General features: G+C 34.8%; 2 protein-coding genes across 2 annotated transcripts; one reads left to right on the top strand and one right to left on the bottom strand.

Annotated features, from left to right (window-relative positions):
• The first annotated feature begins 17,627 nt into the window (after positions 1-17,627).
• On the top strand, positions 17,628-18,209 carry LOC105420243 (protein FAR1-RELATED SEQUENCE 5-like). Its single transcript, XM_011623134.2, has one exon. It carries the CDS (start codon positions 17,628-17,630, stop codon positions 18,207-18,209), a length of 582 nt encoding a protein of 193 aa, XP_011621436.2.
• Positions 18,210-19,498: 1,289 nt separating this feature from the next.
• LOC110006802 (uncharacterized) lies at positions 19,499-20,751 on the bottom strand. Its single transcript, XM_020664065.2, has 2 exons — positions 20,575-20,751; positions 19,499-20,296 (listed from the first exon to the last, which is right to left on the bottom strand). Exons 1-2 carry the CDS (start codon positions 20,749-20,751, stop codon positions 19,724-19,726), a joined length of 750 nt encoding a protein of 249 aa, XP_020519724.1. The 3' UTR covers positions 19,499-19,723.
• Positions 20,752-21,511: the final 760 nt, after the last annotated feature.

Below are 21,511 nucleotides of genomic sequence, written 5' to 3'. Positions count from 1 at the left end.
TACGGATTCATTTTGAGTGCTAGTCAAGATCAACCTTGGAAGATACTGTTGTTGTGCTAGCTTTCTTTATTTACTATGTAAGACCTTGCCACTGTAAATTTGTCCTATCAATAGATGTATATATGTTTTGTCCGTCACATCTCAGGAATAATAGTATTGTAAATTCTTGGGGTGTGACAGATATAGAGGGGGAAAGTTGAGAAAAAGAAGGATATGTAGGATTAAAAGTGCTATATAAAATGAGTTAAACATTATGGTAATTAAAGTATCGCATAAAATAGAAACATTACGGAAAATGTGATCTATTAAGGTACTCAAAGTACCATAATACTACTTTAAGTTATTACAGTATTTAATTACCGTAATACTATTTCAAGTTATTACGGTATTTTAATTACGTAAAATTTAATATGAATTACGGTAAAACGACCACCGTGAAAGTTATTTTCGTAAAAACAAACCCAAAAATGAAAAAAAAGGGATGTAGACAAGGTTTTTGAAATTAAAGTTTTTTATCAAATAAGTTAAAATATAGATATATTTGCCACAATTACCCTAAATAATACCTAAAAAATATTGCAATTGTAAAATTTAGATTAATGCATATGCCCATATTTTATCATGGTAAAATATTTTACCATGAAGGGCCAAAACATGGTAAAATGAAACCACACCTTTGAGGAGTGGAAATATTCCCCGAGGAATTTTTGCATAGAGATGCTAAACTACTTTATGAAATTCAATTTATATTATATTTATAATATATAATATATGCAATATAAATATTATATATAATATATGTAATATTTACCTAATAAACTTGTATAGAATATTGCATGCTTTCTTTCCAGTTTGATATTACGTGCATACATATAGGACTTATATTTCGAATATTACACGTGCATATATATATATATATATATATATATATATATATATATATATATATATATATGAAGATGCTACGGTACGCCGACAGGTTTACTGTAGAGAATACGCTCAACGGCCTAGATTCAATCTAGGCCAATCTGACGCTCACGAATGCCTGATAGTATTTGAATTTTAAGTTTTTTCTACAAATCGAATTGACTTGAATTTTTTTTTTTTATGTTTTCATAAAAAATAAGATCATCTACAAAAAATATCAAAAAAATATTTTACATGAAATAAATTGACCAAAATACCCCCAAAATATTTCGAGGGTATTTGGTCAATTTTTTTCATGTAAAATATTTTTTTGATATTTTTCATAGATTCTCCTATTTTTTATGAACACATAAAAACAAAATTTCATGTTAATCCGATTTGTAGAAAAAAATTAAAATTCAAACATGATTGAACATCTGTGAGTGTCAGATCGACCCAAATTGAATCTGGGCCGTTGGGCATATTCTCTACGGTAAGCCCATAGGCGTACAAGAGTTTTTTCCATATATATATATATATATATATATATATATATCAGAAAAAGTTGGGATTAGGCCACTAGCTCATATGAACATATAAGCCCAACGACCTAGATTGAATCTGGGCCAATCTGACGATCACAGCTGTCCGGTAGTGTTTGAATTTTAATTTTTTTTCTATAAATTCAAATCACTTGAAATTTTAGGCCTATGTTCATCAAAAATAGTTGAATCTTCAAAAAGTATCAATAAAATATTTTACATGAAATAAATTGACCAAAATATATGATAGTGATCTCATACAACGGTTATATCATAGTATCATGCAACAATATTCAAAAACCATGTTAAGACCATTTGTTTGATCCAAATTTCAAAATACATACTCTTTTCATTCTAATGAACAATCACAAAAAAAGAAATTTTTTGAAAGCACAACCTATAAAATATTTTTTTAGCCAAATTAATATAGAATGTCCATTTTGATAAGATGCTTAGATTTAGATCTTAGAAGGATTTTTTCTTTTCCAAATTTTTTAGATGGCTTTATTATCATTAGATGAACAATGTTAAAAAATAAAAAAAATGATTTTGTATTTTTAAAGGCTAAAATCTTGAAATTCACCAAATGAATTGTCTAGATTCGTTGTTGGAGGGGGACTCATTTTGACCATATCTAGGGATAAAATCAAACCTTTTTTTTTTTTTTTGAGATTCATTATTGAGATGAAGAGAGTATGTGTGTGAAATATTTTGGGTCATACAAATACTACAAACGTGATTTTTAAGAAGTGTGGTTGCATTATACTATGGTACAACCAGGGCATGAAATCACTGCTCATATATATACTGATTAAATCTGGGCCGATCAGACGATCCCGGATATCTAGTAATACTTGAATTTTATTTTTTTATGAAAATCCAAATCACTTGAAATTTTACATGTGTGTTCCTCTTTCAAGACATACCTAATAAAAATGTAAAAACAATTATTCACAAAAAATGACCAAAATACCCCCAAAACATTTCAGGGGTATTTTTGTCAACTTAGTTCATGTAAAGTATTTTTTTGATATTTTTCAAAGATTCACCTTTTTTTTGTAAACATATATCTAAAATTTCAAGTGATTTGGATTTGTAGAAAATAAAATAAAATTCAAACACTACAGGACATCTGTGATCGTCAGATCTGCCCATATTCAATATGGGCCGTTGGGCTTATATGTTCACATGAGCTAGTGGGCTAATCCCAGCTTTTTCCTATATATATATATATATATATATATATATATATATATATATATAGAATTTATTAAGTTTCTTAAGATAGAAGAACTAGTGTTAACTTTTAGATCTCTAATACAGGGTTGGCTCTAATACCATTTTTTCCGCAAGATCTACCCTAAGTAGTTACCATTACTTATCTTAAATATGAAAAGATTACAGAGTTATAAGCTATTAATTGTTGCAGAATAGTAACATAATATAGAAACACAAATAGAATAATTAAAACAGAAAGCCAGGATATATCAAATATGATCCAAGAAGTATGAGTATAGTCACAGATTTTGAATGTAAAGACAAATTTAAATTGCATAACTTACTAATTACATATACAGAGACTTGCAAACTTTTTCCACTCAGAAGGATAGTAGGAAGGTAAGGAAGATAGATTACAATCACACATTCTAAAATAAAGAAGTCATATGGAAGTTACCGACTTTGGTGATGTACAAATGACGGAATATAGATGAATGTAAATGACTAGTCTACTGTCTACAGAAAGAGAGAAGAAGAAGAAGAAGAGAGAATATGAGAGAGCATATGAGAGCTTGAGTATGCTGATGATGCTTCGTTGAGTCTTTGATGCAGTCTGCTTTCTTCAACTGAGAGAGTGGATATTTATAGATGAACGATGAAGGAGTACTTGTGGCTGAGAGAGTATAGCGTAGCGACGAAGGAATGCTTGTGGCTGAGAGAGGATAGCGTAGCGACGAAAGAATGCTTGTGGCTGAGAGAGGATAGCGTAGCGATGAAGGAACTCCAGTGATGATGAAAGGATAAGGTGTCCACTGAAGAGGGGTACGTGGCAGGTGCAGGAGATAGCTGGGCGTCGGTGACAGCGATGGATTGCGATGGCGAATCTTTGGCGTGTCTGTGGGAGCGGCATGTGCGAGCGACGAAGAAGGAGAAAGAGACACGTCGGTCGCGGTGTGAGTGTGATGTGACCCGAAATTAGTCACATCAATCCAAACGAAAAAAAGGGGCATCTTTACTATTGGAGATGTCTTATCAATTTATAAAGAAGGGAATCTTTCTGTCGAGGTATTTGCTTTATGCTGGTGAGGTCATATCAGCGAACTGTGGCGGCATCTGCTTTACGATGGTGAGGTCCTATCATCAAACTGTGAAGGCATCTTGCTTTTATGATGTATGATGTATTGTAGTAAGGCTGAACGTCATATTGAGTCATATCGGGCCGGGCTAAGCATCGGGTCTTTGGCTGAAGTCGTCAAACAAGGGATTGCCGGATTGAATAGTTTCTTCAGATGTAGTTGGTGCATTAGTATCGGGAGCAAATATTTGAAGAAGATTTTGCTCTAATTCTTCCAGGGTAGCATTAGGGTGTGCTTCTTTCATTTTCTTCAGATAGGCTGAGAAAGTGGGTAAACTGACTGTATTATATGCTGGTGGGTTTAGAATGTTGGTTTGAGGAGGTATTCGTTTCAGGGGTAAAGAGGTAGGATCAGTACTAAAAATATCCCACCATTTGATTTTAAGGGTTTTGCCAAGTTTGGGAATATACTCATAATTATTAGTATTATTTTCAGTAATAGAGTAATCCCATTTTAGAATCCAGGGTATTTGGTAGATAGCCATGAAGTAGAGATGGAAATCATCTAGGTCGGTACAAGCATTATGTTGTGCAAATTTTGTCTGCAAGGCTTGAAAAGCATCTGGTAAGATTTGGGTCTGTGATCCCCATAGTAAAAACCAATGGCGGAAACAACTTGGAAATCTTTCAAGAATAGGGAGTTTAAATTGTAAATACCAAGAATGAGTATTATTTGGATTCTGGTAAAAGAATACTTTATGCCAGGCTTCTATGTACTCAGAATATTTATAATATTTATATTAAAATTCTGGATTTAATAACTTTTTTCCCTGAAGGGGATTGCATCCTCAATCATCATAAGAAAGAAATTTTTTAATTTGAAATTTGGAGTAAGCATATACTTTAGTCGTACCTTGATAAAAATGAACAATTGAAACCGAACCGGTTTCAATAAGAATAGCTTCATACCATTCACGAGTTTTGACTCCGTATGATGGATTTAGGTGGTTCACAAGATAAAGGGAAGCTAATTTATTTGGGTCAAGTTGTGCATAATTATCAGAAATAGGTATATCTGTTAAGAAGGCTGTGTCTATATAGACTGATTTGGCAGCAGTAGAGGTTTGCTTATTTGGGTATGTTGCTGGGGAAAACGCCGGACTTGGAGTTTGTATTGGACTTTGAGGAGGAGTTTGAATCAAATATTCAGGTATATTTGAGGATCTGAGAGGTGACATAGGTGTTAAACTCAAAGAGGGGTGAATGAGCCTAAGGGGCCCAAACATATTACTTGGTACTAAGTCCATAGGTTGTTTTCCTTTTGTGAAATTTGAAGACTGAGGATTATTCATATTGTTATTCTTATTGGCAATAAAAAGTTGCAAACCGTAAGATGAAAAGCCGTAGGATGAAACCGTATCGTCTTTAAGGTGCTTTGGGTAGGTGCGGTCCCCCCTGCAAAAATTCACGGGTGAGAAAGTCAGGTAAAGAATTAGTAGACCGGTGAAGATGCTCAATAGAGAAATCAAAAGCAGATAAAATAGCTTGCCATCGGGCGAATATTTGTTTGGATACAAGGTTTTGAACGTCTTTTTACAGAATGTCTTTGGCGGCTTTACAATGAGTACGAATAAGAAAATGTTGATTTAAAATGTCAGTTTGAAATTTACAAACACAGTGAATAATGGCGAGTAATTCTTTTTTAACGATAGAGTAATTTTTTTGTGTTGGATTCCAGGCTTTGGAAGTAAATCTTATTAATTGTTCTTTAGAGTCAATGGATTGTTTTAATATTCCACCAAGTCCTAATTCAAAAGCATCACATTCAATTATTTTAAAAGTTGTTGGATCAGACAAAGTTAAACATGGAAGTTCTTTGGCTTTAAGTTTAAGTCGTTGTACAGCCAAAGTATGAACCTCAGTCCATGGTGGAGGATTCTTTTTTAGGCAGTCATATAAAGGTTTAGCGTCAAGAGCTAGATTTCGGTAAAAATCACTTATATAATTTAGACATCCTAAGAATCTCTGTAATTCAGTTTTGTCTAAAATTTTGTCAGGGAATTTATCAGGAAAAAGAATGGATCTATCAATTGGGATAATTGTCCCTTGATGTATATTATGTCCTAAAAATCTAATTTTTGTTTAGAACAGATTTAATTTTTTGGCAGAAACTACTAATCCAGCATTTTTCGTTGTGTGAATAAAAGTATGAAGATGCTTAAAATGTTGTTCAAGAGATTCAGAAAATATTAAAACATCATCAATATAAACTATCATAAATTTATAGAAGGGATTAAAGATAGCATTCATTATTTTTTGAAATTCAGATGGAGCATTTTTAAGACCGAAGGGCATAACATTCCATTCATATTGTCCAAAAGGGACATTAAATGCTGTTTTATATTTATCTTCTTCTTTTATCTGTATTTGCCAAAAGCCAGATTTTAAATCAAATTTGGAGAAGATTACTGCATGTAAGATTCTATGAAATAAATCTTTTTTATTTGGAATGGGATATCGAATCCATTGCAATACTTTATTTAGGGGTTTATAATTAATGACTAGTCGTGGAACTCCTCGTTCTTGTTCGGCATTTTTATTGGCATAAAAAGCGGAGCAGCTCCAGGGAGATGAACTAGGATGTATGAGTTTCTTATGAAGTAAATCTTTAATTTCATGATGACACGTTTGTAATAATTCTGTATTCATCTGAATAGGTCGAGCTTTTGTTGGTATTTTTGTTTCACTAAAAGTTGGTTCATATGGTAATCCAACTATATGTTGTTTTCTATGCCAAAACGCGTTTGGTAAATCATTACATATTTCATTTTCAATAAAACTTTTGAGTTGTTGTATTTTTTGTATCAAATCATTAGTTTGGAGTTTTTCACTGATAATCTTATGTTTAATTTCAAGTTGTAACGATCCTATAACCATAATGAAAGGTACACCAAGGATTACAGCTTGGCTGAGTCCTTTAACCATAACGAATGGAGTAGGAAAACAATGTCCTTCGGTACAAATTTTTGCATTGGATAATTTGTATTTGATGAATAGTCTACTTCCATCTGCAGTATTAAGGATTTGGGTAGTTTTGTCTAAGTATTTTGTAGGGACTAATCCTTCATTGAGACAATTAAGATCAGCACCTGAATCCACTAAGGCTAGAGATTGGAATTCATATTCATCATTTATGACGATGGTTATTAATACAAACCATTTTTGTGTGATTACTCTATTTAAGTCATTTACTGAGTGTCTATTGGATGATTCGCATTGATTCATATAATCATTAGGATGATATGTTTTGAGTAATTGGTTAAATTCTATGATATCTGTGTCAGTATCTATGTTGGAAGTATTGTCATGGAGTTCAAGGATTTGAATTCTTTGTTTTAATTTGGATAATTCTGTTTTGACTATATTTACTTCGGATTTAAGTTCAGCAATAGTAGGTTCTTTTTGTGTGGCTTCATGCTGACTGATACGTTTCATGATATCAGAAAAGTTATAATTATCAGGTGGTTTAACTAATAGCATATGTTTTGTTTTTTTTTTAGTTAAATTGATAAACTGAGTAATTATTTCTCGTTTTTCATCAAGATCAGATATTTTTTCTATTAGGTCTAAAATAAGATTGTCCTCTTTTGTTAACGTGTGAATATCAGAGGTAGGACATTGACATGTTTCGTCTTCTGTGTTAGAACTATTGTCTGACCAATAAAAATCATCATTGTGTATTGTTCCTATGAAAAAGTATCACTACTTGAGGAAGTAGTGTCTTTATCTGTACTATCAGAAGAATCATATATTTGAATGATGTCATATATTTTATTTCTGATGGATTCATCTAATGTTATGGAGTCTAATTTTTGTTTTCCTACTCCATTCATTATGGTTATAGGATCATTACAACTTGAAATTAAACATAAGATTATCGGTGAAAAACTCCAAACTAATGATTTGATACAAAAAATACAACAACTCAAAAGTTTTATTGAAAATGAAATATGTAATGACTTACCAAACGCGTTTTGGCATAGAAAACAGCATATAGTTGGATTACCAAATGAACCAACTTTTAGTGAAACAAAAATACCAACAAAAGCTCGACCTATTCAGATGAATACAGAATTATTACAAACGTGTCATCATGAAATTAAAGATTTACTTCATAAGAAACTCATACGTCCTAGTTCATCTCCCTGGAGCTGCTCCGCTTTTTATGTCAATAAAATGCCGAACAAGAACGAGGAGTTCCACGACTAGTCATTAATTATAAACCCCTAAATAAAGTATTGCAATGGATTCGATATCCCATTCCAAATAAAAAAGATTTACTTGATAGACTCTTACATGCAGTAATCTTCTCCAAATTTGATTTAAAATCTGGCTTTTGGCAAATACCGATAAAAGAAGAAGATACATATAAAACAGCATTTAATGTCCCTTTTGGACAATATGAATGGAATGTTATACCTTTCGGTCTTAAAAATGCTCCATCTGAATTTCAAAAAATAATGAATGATATCTTTAATCCCTTCTATAAATTTATGATAGTTTATATTGATGATGTTTTAATATTTTCTGAATCTCTTGAACAACATTTTAAGCATCTTCATACTTTTATTCACACAACGAAAAATGTTGGATTAGTAGTTTCTGCCAAAAAATTAAATATGTTCCAAACAAAAATTAGATTTTTAGGACATAATATACATCAAGGGACAATTATCCCAATTGATAGATCCATTCTTTTTGCTGATAAATTCCCTGACAAAATTTTAGACAAAACTGAATTACAGAGATTCTTAGGATGTTTAAATTATATAAGTGATTTTTACCGAAATCTAGCTCTTGACGCTAAACCTTTATATGACCGCCTAAAAAAGAATCCTCCACCATGGACTGAGGTTCATACCTTGGCTGTACAACGACTTAAACTTAAAGCCAAAGAACTTTCATGTTTAACTTTGTCTGATCCAACAACTTTTAAAATAATTGAATATGATGCTTTTGAATTAGGACTTGGTGGAATATTAAAACAATCCATTGACTCTAAAGAACAATTAATAAGATTTACTTCCAAAGCCTGGAATCCAACACAAAAAAATTATTCTACCATTAAAAAAGAATTACTCGCCATTATTCACTGTGTTTGTAAATTTCAAACTGACATTTTAAATCAACATTTTCTTATTCGTACTCATTGTAAAGCCGCCAAAGACATTTTGCAAAAAGACGTTCAAAACCATGTATCCAAAAAAATATTCGCCCGATGGCAAGCTATTTTATCTGCTTTTGATTTCTTTATTGAGCATCTTCACGGTTCTACTAATTCTTTACCTGACTTTCTCATCAGTGAATTTTTGCAGGGGGGACCGCACCTACCCAAAGCACCCTAAAGACGATACGGTTTCATCCTACGGCTTTTCATCTTACGGTTTGCAACTTTTTATTGCCAATAAGAATAACAATATGAATAATCCTCAGTCTTCAAATACCAAAAAAAGAAAACAACCTATGGACTTAGTACCAAGTAATATGTTTGGGCCCCTTAGGCTCATTCACCCCTCTTTGAGTTTAACACCTATGTCACCTCTCAGATCCTCAAATATACTTGAATATTTGATTCAAACTCCTCCTCAAAGTCCAATAGAAACTCCAAGTCCGATGTTTTCTCCGGCAACATACCCAAATAAGCAAACCTCTACTGCTGCCAAATCAGTCTATATAGACACAACCTTCTTAACAGATATACCTATTTCTAATAATCATGCACAACTTGACCTAAATAAATTAGCTCCCCTTTATCTTGTGAACCACCTAAATCCATTATACGGAGTCAAAACCCGTGAATGATATGAAGCTATTCTTATGGAAACCGGTTCGGTTTCAATTGTTCATTTTTATCAAGGTACGACTAAAGTATATGCTTACTCCAAATTTCAAATTAAAAAATTACTTTCTTATGATGATTGGGGATGCAATCCCCTTCAGGGAAAAAAGTTATTAAATCCAGAATTTCAATATAAATATTATAAATATTCTGAGTACATAGAAGCCTGGCATAAAGTATTCTTTTACCAGAATCCAAATAATACTCATTCCTGGTATTTACAATTTAAACTCCCTATTCTTGAAAGATTTCCAAGTTGGTTCTGCCATTGGTTTTTACTATGGGGATCACAGACCTAAATCTTACCAGATGCTTTTCAAGCCTTGCAGACAAAATTTGCACAACATAATGCTTGTACCAACCAAGATGATTTCCATCTCTACTTCATGGCTATCTACCAAATACCCTGGATCCTAAAATGGGATTACTCTATTGCTGAAAATAATACTAATAATTATGAGTATATTCCCAAACTTGACAAAACCCTTAAAATCAAATGGTGGGATATTTTTAGTACTGATCCTACCTCTTTACCCCTGAAACGAATACCTCCTCAAACCAACATTCTAAACCCACCAGCATATAATACAGTCAGTTTACCCACTTTCTCAGCCTATCTGAAGAAAATGAAACAAGCACACCCTAATGCTACCCTGGAAGAATTAGAGCAAAATCTTCTTCAAATATTTGCTCCCGATACTAATGCACCAACTACATCTGAAGAAACTGTTCAATCCGGCAATCCCTTGTTTGACGACTTCAGCCAAAGACCCGATGCTTAGCCCGGCCCGATATGACTCAATATGACGTCCAGCCTAACTACAATACATCATACATCATAAAAGCAAGATGCCTCCACAGTTCGATGATAGAACCTCACCATCATAAAGCAGATGCCTCCACAGTTTGCTGATATGACCTCACCAGCATAAAGCAAATACCTCGACAGAAAGATTCCCTTCTTTATAAATTGATAAGACATCTCCAATAGTAAAGATGCCCCCTTTTCCCTTTTGGATTGATGTGACTAATTTCGGGTCACATCACACTCACACCGCGACCGACGTGTCTCTTTCTCCTTCTTCGTCGCTCGCACATGCTGCTCCCACAGAGACGCCAAAGATTAGCCATCGCAATCCATCGCTGTCACCGACGCCCAGCTATCTCCTGCACCTGCCACGTACCCCTCTTCAGTGGACACCTTATCCTTTCATCATCACTGGAGTTCCTTCGTCGCTACGCTATCCTCTCTCAGCCACAAGCATTCCTTCGTCACTACGCTATCCTCTCTCAGCCACAAGTACTCCTTCATCGTTCATCTATAAATATCCACTCTCTTAGTTGAAGAAACCAGACTGCATCAAGGACTCAACGAAGCATCATCAGCATACTCAAGCTCTCATATGCTCTCTCATATTCTCTCTTCTTCTTCTTCTTCTTCTTCTCTCTTTCTGTAGACAGTAGGTTAGTCATTTACATTCATCTACATTCCGTCATTTGTACATCACCAAAGTCGGTAACTTCCATATGACTTCTTTATTTTAGAATGTGTGATTGTAATCTATCTTCCTTACCTTCCTACTATCCTTCTGAGTGGAAACAGTTTGCAAGTCTCTGTATATGTAATCAGTAAGTTATGCAATTTAAATTTGTCTTTACATTCAAAATCTGTGACTTTACTCATACTTCTTGGATCATATTTGATATATCCTGGCTTTCTATTTTAATTATTCTATTTGTGTTTCTATATTATGTTACTATTCTGCAACAATTAATAGCTTATAACTCTGTAATCTTTTCATATTTAAGATAAGTAATGGTAACTACTTAGGGTAGATCTTGCGGCAAAATGGTATTAGAGCCAACCCTGTATTAGAGATCTAAAAGTTAACACTAGTTCTTCTATCTTAAGAAACTTAATAAATTAATCCATTAAAGAAAGTTGGTCCGAGAATTGAAGTTAGAGACGCTCAGGACACCCAGTCAGTTGACCGTTGAGGCCAGGAGAGTCGCTGAGGTCTAAAAGACGTAAGAGGTAGTCAAAGAGGACTGTCCAGATAACACTCAACCGCAACCTAATAATGGAAAAATTTATTAAGAATCTGACGGCTAAAACAACTAATACAACTAATAGAACTCTAAGGATAAAAAACAAAGAAGAAATTATTATTTAATTCTATTGTGGCAGAGGCTTTAGTAGCAACTCCTTGTATTTTCAAGCTTTGCTTCGGAGGATGTATGGCTTTAATTGTATTTTCTTCAGTAGTATTAAATACTGTATATTGAGTTTCTAGTGTGTTTATTTCAAAATCGGGAATAGGCATATTGTGTTGTTTTAAGATGTCTCTTAGCCAATCGAAAAAACATGTTCCTCTATTTCCTTTTTTTCTATATTTGTTAAATCTTTTGTGAAACAATTCTACTAATCTAGGTTCAAACTCTTTCACATACCATTCTCTGATATTTTTATTTTCTGGAGATAAAAAATCATTTATAATGTCTTCTTTATCAAATGTTTCTTCAAGTTGTAGTACTTGAATGAACTCTGCTTCAGCAGGTTCTTCTTGAGCTTGTTTGTATTGAGGGATAATGATATTATCAGGTGTTCGTAAAAGTCCATCAATTTGTGGTTTTATTGGTGTTGACGAAATATTTATAATAGGAGGAATTCTATTGTAAGTAGTAACAGATTTTCTTGCTGGTTCTGTTTCTCGGAAGGAATAAGTACCTGAAGTACTTGAGATGGATGAGTCATCCATAATCATATTATTTGTAGTGAATTGGATTTCAATATTTCCATCAGTATATTCAATAATTTTATCTGGAATGTTTTGGGTAGATGTTTGTAATGGTTGATTTTCATTATGGATAGACCATGTTTGGGGTAAAACAATATCTGACCATGATATTGTTTTTGGTATAATTGTATTTGATTTTTCCATATTGGTTTGAAAAAATATTGTTTGTCCTCTCGTATCTATTTGAAGTACATTTGGACATAATGTATTCATCACTTTATAATAAATTCGATAAACAATGGCTATATTTTGAGAACCTAACATTATATTAAATCTTTGAGTTTTGAGATTTAAAGATAAAACATTTAAAATATTTGGATCTGTAAGAGATACAGAATAATTGGAAAAACAATTGAAATATATTGGTCCACTGTATAAACTAGATTCGACCATTCCTAGTAGTGAATCAGAAAATCTATCATGCCTCGTATCTCGTAAGCAGACTAGGATAGAATTATTTAGTCCTAAACGAGTCAAAGGTTTGACAGCTATTTGAATTAATCCTATATGTAAATATTTATAATTTTTGTTTTTATGGACTTGTAATATCTTTTGAGATAGTAGTTGAAAGTCTTCTTGATTACTTGTAACAGAGAGAGTCTCTTCTACTGTTTTAATAGCATATCCGATTTTTAGATCGAATGTGCCTTTCTTATAGACATCTGTTATTGGAACTTTAGGTATGTTCCAATTTTGTATTTGGTTTTCAATATCATTAATAATAATTTCTTCTTTGTTTTTGATCCTTAGAGTTCTATTAGTTGTACTAGTTGTTTTATCCGTCAGATTCTTAATAAATTTTTCCATTATTAGGTTGCGGTTAAGTGTTATCTGGACAGTCCTCTTTGACTACCTCTTACGTCTTCTAGACCTCAGCGGCTCTCCTGACCTAAACGGTCAACTGACTAGGTGTCCTGAGCGTCTCTAACCTCAAGTTTCGGACCAACTTTCTTTAATGGATTAATTTATTAAGTTTCTTAAGATAGAAGAACTAGTGTTAACTTTTAGATCTCTAATACAGGGTTGGCTCTGATACCATTTTTGCCGCAAGATCTACCCTAAGTAGTTACCATTACTTATCTTAATTATGAAAAGATTACAGAGTTATAAGCTATTAATTGTTGCAGAATAGTAACATAATATAGAAATACAAATAGAATAATTAAAACAGAAAGCCAGGATATATCAAATATGATCCAAGAAGTATGAGTATAGTCACAGATTTTGAATGTAAAGACAAATTTAAATTGCATAACTTACTGATTACATATACAGAGACTTGCAAACTTTTTCCACTCGGAAGGATAGTAGGAAAGGAATATAGATTACAATCACACATTCTAAAATAAAGAAGTCATATGGAAGTTACCGACTTTGGTGATGTACAAATGACAAAATGTAGATGAATGTAAATGACTAACCTACTGTCTACAGAAAGAGAGAAGAAGAAGAAGAAGAAGAAGAGAGAATATGAGAGAGCATATGAGAGCTTGAGTATGCTGATGATGCTTCGTTGAGTCCTTGATGCAGTCTGCTTTCTTCAACTAAGAGAGTGGATATTTATAGATGAACGATGAAGGAGTACTTGTGGCTGAGAGAGGATAGCGTAGCGACGAAGGAATGCTTGTGGCTGAGAGAGGATAACGTAGCGACGAAGGAACTCCAGTGATGATGAAAGGATAAGGTGTCAACTGAAGAGGGGTACGTGGCAGGTGCAGGAGATAGCTGGGCATCGGTGACAGCGTTGGATTGCGATGGCGAATCTTTGGCGTGTCTATGGGAGCGGCATGTGCGAGTGACGAAGAAGGAGAAAGAGACACATCGGTCGCGGTGTGAGTGTGATGTGACCCGAAATTAGTCACATCAATCCAAACGGGAAAAAGGGGCATCTTTATTATATATATATATATATATATATATATATATATATATATATATATATATATCAAAAAAGTCTTACGAATGCCTATAAGCGAAAAGTAACAGTAATCTCACCACATTACCATCGACAGTCCGTTCAAATTAAATCCAATATTTCACCTATGAATGGTTCAGATCAGCGAACAAAACCCAACGCGTAAAGGCTCAAAAACTTCAAACCTTCCAATATTTCACTGCTACCCTCCTCTGCTATGCTAACCTCCCTTCTCTCTCGCTCGCCCTCTCTATTACTCTGTGAAGGTCCCCCCTCTCCCGTCGCCCTCTCTACTGCTTTGCAAAGGTCCCCTCACTCTGTCTGCGCTACTGCCCACATTGTCTCTGTGCTACTGCCCACATTCTCTCTGTGAACTTCCCAGATGCTTTAGAGAGAGAAGAAAGCTTCTTCATGGAGGTTTTAGTGAAGAGATGGAAAGCCAAATTGCAAGGAGGAGGATGTACCAAAATGCGTGCCACCTCTTAGCTACTGAAGAACTTCCAATCAATCATATCTTTTCTATGGTAAATTAGAAGTCTTTTGTTTTTTCTTTTTTCTTTTTTCATTAGTTTTATTCATACAAGAAAACTTTAAGGGAATATCAGTTTTTGTTCAGTTGGTTTTTTGGGGTATGTGATGAATACTCAGAGAATTATGATGTGGGTTTTGATTTTTGCTCTGAATTCGTATGCGTCGTGAACTTGCAAGAGATTGGGAAATTTAATAATTGAGTTTCTTTTAGCATTTCTTCGTTTGTTTTTCAAACTAGGTTTTCTTCCTCATTTTTTTATGGCCTCATAGCATGTTCTAGATGTTACCAAATAATATGCCATGGGTTTGATTTAGAAACATTTAATTTGGAATCTCATGCTTGAATTTGGAGGGTAGTTACAATTTTGCAGTGGTATTTGGAAGGATTAATAGATAACATGATTTATTTTGGGTGAATCTATTTTTTCATTTCTCTCCTCTTTGTTGGTCTTTTGATTGGTAATGCAATTACTACAGTTGAATCTATAACTTGAAGAAGTTGCAATGAATACAACTGAATGCCATAAAAGAAAAAATAATGCCCGACTTTGAATTGAAATTTTAATACAATTATTGGGTTTTATGTTATGCTTCTATTCTCTATTTCACAAGGCATCTTTTTCTTTTCTTTTTTATATAAATATGGGTTCAGTATTAATTTCCCTGTTATGTAATTTTGTTTTGTTGGGAATTTGAATTTGAGAAATGGAATTTTTGGTCATATTCATTTAATTTCTTCAATCGTCTCCACGTATTTTATTTGTTCTCTTTTGGGGAAGTGGGTTCATGTCCAATTGGCTAGTGAGACTGAAAGTAGTGATTTGGGCATTTTTCATCAAAATGCGGGGAGGGGTTCTTGGGTGTTTTCAGCTAATAGAGTTCTAAATTGTTTTTCAAGATGCTGAAATGTTAATGTAGCTAATGGCAGGCATTTGATTGTCAGCCACTTACCAGTTTTAGCCGTAATGGCCATAATTGAACCAAGATATGAACTTGGTTTTCTCATCTTTTTTATGACAATGGTGAATTTTCCTGCATTTGAATCTAGGATTTGGGTAAAGTTCAGTCAAGAATCTAAAGAGATTTTGTAGTTGCCCTTTGATTTTTTCGTTTAACTTAAATTCTTAATAGACTGAAATCTAATTTCAGCTTCAGCTTTGGGTTCGGAAGTTGAAGTTTGAAATGAAATCTTGGGGTTTTATGTTACTTACTTACTGTTAATGGTGCAAATAAGTTCATGCGAGATGAGCTTTTGTCTCAAGTATTAGAGGCTCTTCTCGTCATCCGGGGTCTTGTAGTACAAAAAACAAAATTGAGAAGTGATTGCAATCGGCTATTGAATGTATCTCTTGGACAGTCTTTTGCTTGAAAGTAGTGAAAACAAGCGTTGTTTCATACGAGCTTGCATTTTTGGTTTGCAAATCCTTGGAGAAGAAAAGAAAGGAATGAAATTCTCTGGTATGGGATAGATAAGCAGTTGTCTTTGTTTTCTCTATTATAATTAATGGGATAGATAATCGATAGTGTTTGTTTTCTCTGAAGTGCTTTAATATTCATTATGGTGTTATTTTTGCCAATTAACATGCAATGTTATAATGTAGTGGGAGGACATCCACCGTAGCGCAATGCTTTTGAGGCATTCGGCTCCCTATGAAAGTATTGTCCAATCCCATTAGAGGAGCCCCAGGAGAACAATGCGAATGATGATGTACTTGAGGACATTGGAGAGAGTAGCTCCTGATCGGAGGATCAGATCCCCCATTACTATACCAACGCTAATGGAGGAAGTTGGACGGGTATACTATGCTCGTGTCATGGATGCCTCAACATCAGCATCTCCTTTCTCTCCCCTCAACATTACTAATTCAAAAAATGGGAATGAATGTGGTGCTCAGGCTATAGTGGATGAAGCATGCCATGATTTTCTATCTGATGAGGACATAGCTGCAATAAATGGAGAATGAGATCCGTTACTTATAGATGTTGAGGTAGCCCTAGCAAGTGGTGCAAGTATCAAACCGGAAATAGGAATGGCATTTATTGACGAAGATGAAGTTTATGATTATTATAACAAGTACGCAAAAATTGGTAGGGTTTGGTATAAGAAAGGGAAGGACCATATGGAAACATGGTGTATGTCAGGCAAAGATCCGCATTAAGAAGAATGAGAATAATAGATGGGTTATTGCGAAGGTTGTAAAAGAACATAATCATATTCTCACAACGCCCAACAAGACTAGATTCATTCATTCTTATCGAAAGATACCAATCATGGTGAAAAAGGTGATTGACACATTGGAGTCTTCTATGGCTAAGTCTAGGGTTATGATGGATTGCTTAATTGAAGAGGCTAGTGGGGAAAAAATGTCACTTTCATTGAGAAAGACCTTAAAAATCCCATAACTAAAAAAAAAAACAACTGAAAGGGAAAGAGGGTAATGTTGTTATGAATTGGCTGCATACAAAGAATGAATTGGACTCTGATTTCTTTTATAAAGTTCGACTTGATGAGATGGGGAGGTTGTTTGGTATTTTATGGGTTGATTCAATGTGTAGACTGTCATACCAATTTTTGATGGCATGATAACGTTTGACACCACATACCAAATAAATGAATACAGTATGCCCTTGACCCAATCTTTGGAGTTAATCATCACGCTAACACAATTTCCTCAGATGTGCTCTCATCTTCAATGAGACTACAAAAACCTTCATTTAGTTATTTGAGAACTGGCTAGAGTCAATGGGAGGCCGCCAACCAGGTACAATTATCACTAATCAAGTTTTAGCGATAACGGCTGCAGTCAAGACAGCTTTCCCGAATATTAATCATCATTATTGTAAGTGGCACATCATAGGAAAGTTTAAAACACATCTAAGCCATGTTGAGCGTGTGCACCCATTATTCTTAGAGGTATTCAAGGAGTGTGTTGCAGCCTACACAGTTGAACAGTTTGAGGATGATTGGTTGGCCATGATTCAGAAATATGATATTCAAGAGGAAAGTTGGCTCAAGTGGTTATATGGTTGTCGCACTCAACGGGTTGATGCATACATAGCTGATAGGTTCACAGCAGACATGAAAACCACACAACGAAGTGAAGGGTTTAATCGTCATTTAAAGATGTACGTCACTTCTGGTATAGGTTTACAAAAATTCATGAATGCTATTGAAAGTTGCAAAACAAGAAGTTCATCAAAGAAAAAGAGAGACTGTAAAGATCTTACATCTACACCTGTTTTAAAGACAGCCTTCCTTATCGAGGAGTATGCGGCAAAGACATGCACTCAAAAAATATTTAGAAAGTTCAAGAGGAGGTGGTAATGTCTTCAAATTGCCTTAACAAATTAATAGTAGAAAGTAATGATGAATTCGCCCAATATAAGGTGGAAGACATTGGCGGTGTGCTAATCCATCGGACGGTTACATTCATTGAATCAGGGGAGAAGTGTACCTGCACATGTCAGTTCTTTGAGCATGTTGGGATTCCTTGTTCACATATGCTCAAAGTGTTCAACATGATGAATGTATTGAAGATCCCCTCTAACTATATTTTAAGCCGTTGGACAATGGATGCAAAGAAGAGTGTCAAAGACAAATATGGTGCTAGTTGTTCAACTATATCTAAATTTCCGAGTTTCATTCGACGTTATGAGCTTTATGATATTGTGAGAACAATTATAGAGACAGCATTAGAAAATAATGATCTATTTGAAAAAGTGAAGTTGGGTTTCTCCAAGTTAGCTGAGGAGGTCAATGCAACAAGGGAGTCTTTGTCGAATACTTATGCACCATCAGCCTCCACTCATTGTAGTGCCGCTGAAGATGAAGTATGTGGCAGTATTGGATCAGTTGATGCCTCCCCCCTTATACTCGATCCACCATATGCACGGGCAGTTAGATGACCAAGGACTAAAAGGATAAAAACTTCATGGGAGGAAGGGCCAAAAGCTTCTACATAGAAAAACAATCGAAGGAAGGGCCACCCACTGGAAGGAAGTGTAATGTTTGCCATAAGAGTGGACATGACAACGTAATTGTCCCGTGAGGGCGCGTGGGATGTAGAGCTACTGAGGACCTCGAGCCGAGTTGACTAATTTTTGGACTAATTTATGGGGAATGTAAACAACTTGAGTAATTTTTTTATTTTTGGAGACATGTAAATACCCCCTTTTGTAGAAGCATTTGGGGGTTATGTGAATATTCAATATTCATGTAATTTTGTGGGCATGTAAAAGACTGCTTTATGGGGGCATATAAAGGACCTCTTTATGGGGCATCTAAAGTCTAAAGAACCTATTTGGTGACTTTTTGGTAATATATGTGTGACATTTATTTTTTTTCCATGTATTTCATTAACATGTGCAATGTGGGTTTTATTTCGATAATGAAATGCATTTATATCCCCACAGTTCTCACTTTATTTTATTTTTTATGTCGAGCATTTGATACATTCTCACCTTTTACCACACCAGAAGGTGTGCAGAAAAAAGAAACATTCACAAAAGATTATGTGTTTCGTTGTAGTTGATGACCAGATCATTCTCTCTGTCTCTCTCTCTCTCTCTCTGTTTGTATGCGTGTCTCAAAAAAAAAAAACCAATAACTGAATAATACCATAAACCAGATAATTTCATTCACAAAAGATTACTATTAATTCAACAACAACCAATTACAATCATTTACAAACCACTAGATTACCATTAATTAAACAATGACCAATTACAATCATTTATAAACTACTAGAAAGATACAAGGAGGTCCAACACCTCATGAAATAGGAAAAAAGATACCACCCTTTTCGATGGTAGCTTGTTATCCACTTTTGCAAATGAGGCTCAAAGTGTTGTATCAGCACTTCCATGGCAGCTTGTTCCCCATATGTTAGATATTCGAGCCACCATCTCATTGTTTCGCTGCTTTGCTGATTTTTTTAGACCAGAAGGGTGGGAAAGCTGCTCTAAGAATATGAAGAGTACCCTTCGTGCTTGCTCACCAGCCCCCGAGCTTGTGCCATCATTGGAAGCAGCAAGCACAATCTCTGAGATGCCAATGTCACTCTCATTAGCCTCCATCGTCAAGCTCTCAACAATCAAGAGCATGCCTTCTGCAGGCTCCACAACATCGACAAAGAAGGCACACCTAGCTGTCTCCAAGAGGAGGCCCAGTGCACCTAGCTTTGATAAGGCACACCTATTCTCCCGAATGAAGAAGTCAAAGAAAGAGAACACCAAGAAGGCGGAGAAGCAAGCAGCTGCGATGTCGAGAGAAGTATGTGTACCAGTAATGCCTTGAATTTCAAAGAGATTAGTGGTATTGTTCTTGTTGGTGGTTTGGCCATAGGCCAATTCATTGTCTTGAGAATCTAAGGCATAAGCTCTAATGAAATAAGTAGCAGTAGGAATATCTGTCTATGAGCCAAGAGACAGTGGTTATTGTGTTGTTGGGGTTGTAAGGTTGAGCTGCTATCTTGAATTGGCATGTCTCATCTTTCTTACTATACACAAGACATGCCATTCAATAAGTTGAAACATTGTCAATGCTCATAACAATTTGATCTTTCTTGTTGGGTTGTAAAATTAGGTTAGACAAAAAGAAATAAAAACCTGAAAAACCAGTTAAATATATGTTTCCACAAAGAATTAAAAGTTACACCTGATGTATAACAACAGTTCTATGGTGAAAAAACTTTATTTATGATGATAGAGAACAAGTACAACCAAGCAGCCAAATCCATTCCCAAAGAAAAAGCCAGCTGCCACATGAAGTCCAGCATTTTCTCAAATATATAGTTGTAAGAATGCCAATGTTGCTCTTCGAGCCAATAGCAGTCTACAAGGCTACAAGTCATCTCAAGACAAGCCATAACTCTCTGTAGTCAAAAGCCCCCAGATGGACACATGAGCTTCAGCATGGAGGCATTCCAGGAGAATACCACCAAGATCGGGGTTGGTGCAGGCAGCAACTCTAGGCACCTGCCTAGACCACTGCTCAATGCTCAGCTGTGCATATAGACCATGCAGACCTCAAAGAACTTCTGGTCTCCTAATTGTCTTGAGTCTTTTTATTACTATGCTGTGGCCCTAATTACCACAACAATGATCACCTCTCAAAGACTGAAACTTAGAGATAAAGCACAAAGGCAAAACCTCCAAAGAACACAATAAAAGACAATATGCAAGAGTAAAACAGGGCCTCTTTGGAGAAAAACATTTGACAACTTTGTGTAGAGAAATTGGAGTAGTCCCATGAACCTCAATGAATTTCTGGTCAAAGCCATTAGTTCAACAGGTCAGTTGATGACAGGCAAAGAAATAACCATGATAGAGTTTGGTATGAGAAGAAATATCCAGATTAACCAAGCATAAAACCTACTCGTTAATGGGCAGGTTAAATGAAAAAGCCAATGAACTCACTTGGTGAACCAAAGTAAAAAAAAAAAAAAAGTCCAAAAAAATGAGATCTTCATAGTCCTAAATCAATAGCTTATTTAATTGCCTGATGGTAGAACTTGAAGGTGTTTCCATATAATCCCTTCACACACGTGCCACACACACATATGCTTACACACATTCACAAATCATTTGCATGTACCGGTATATGTTTATGTCAGCATGTGTGTTGCA

The sequence above is a fragment of the Amborella trichopoda genome, chromosome 3, assembly GCF_054954075.1.
Source record: "Amborella trichopoda isolate Santa Cruz 75 chromosome 3, AtrichopodaSantaCruz75HAP2 v2.0, whole genome shotgun sequence".
In the NCBI taxonomy this organism is placed as follows: Eukaryota; Viridiplantae; Streptophyta; class Magnoliopsida; order Amborellales; family Amborellaceae; genus Amborella; species Amborella trichopoda.
Note: the sequence above shows the minus strand (reverse complement) of the source record. Positions and strands in the feature narration are given on the sequence as shown.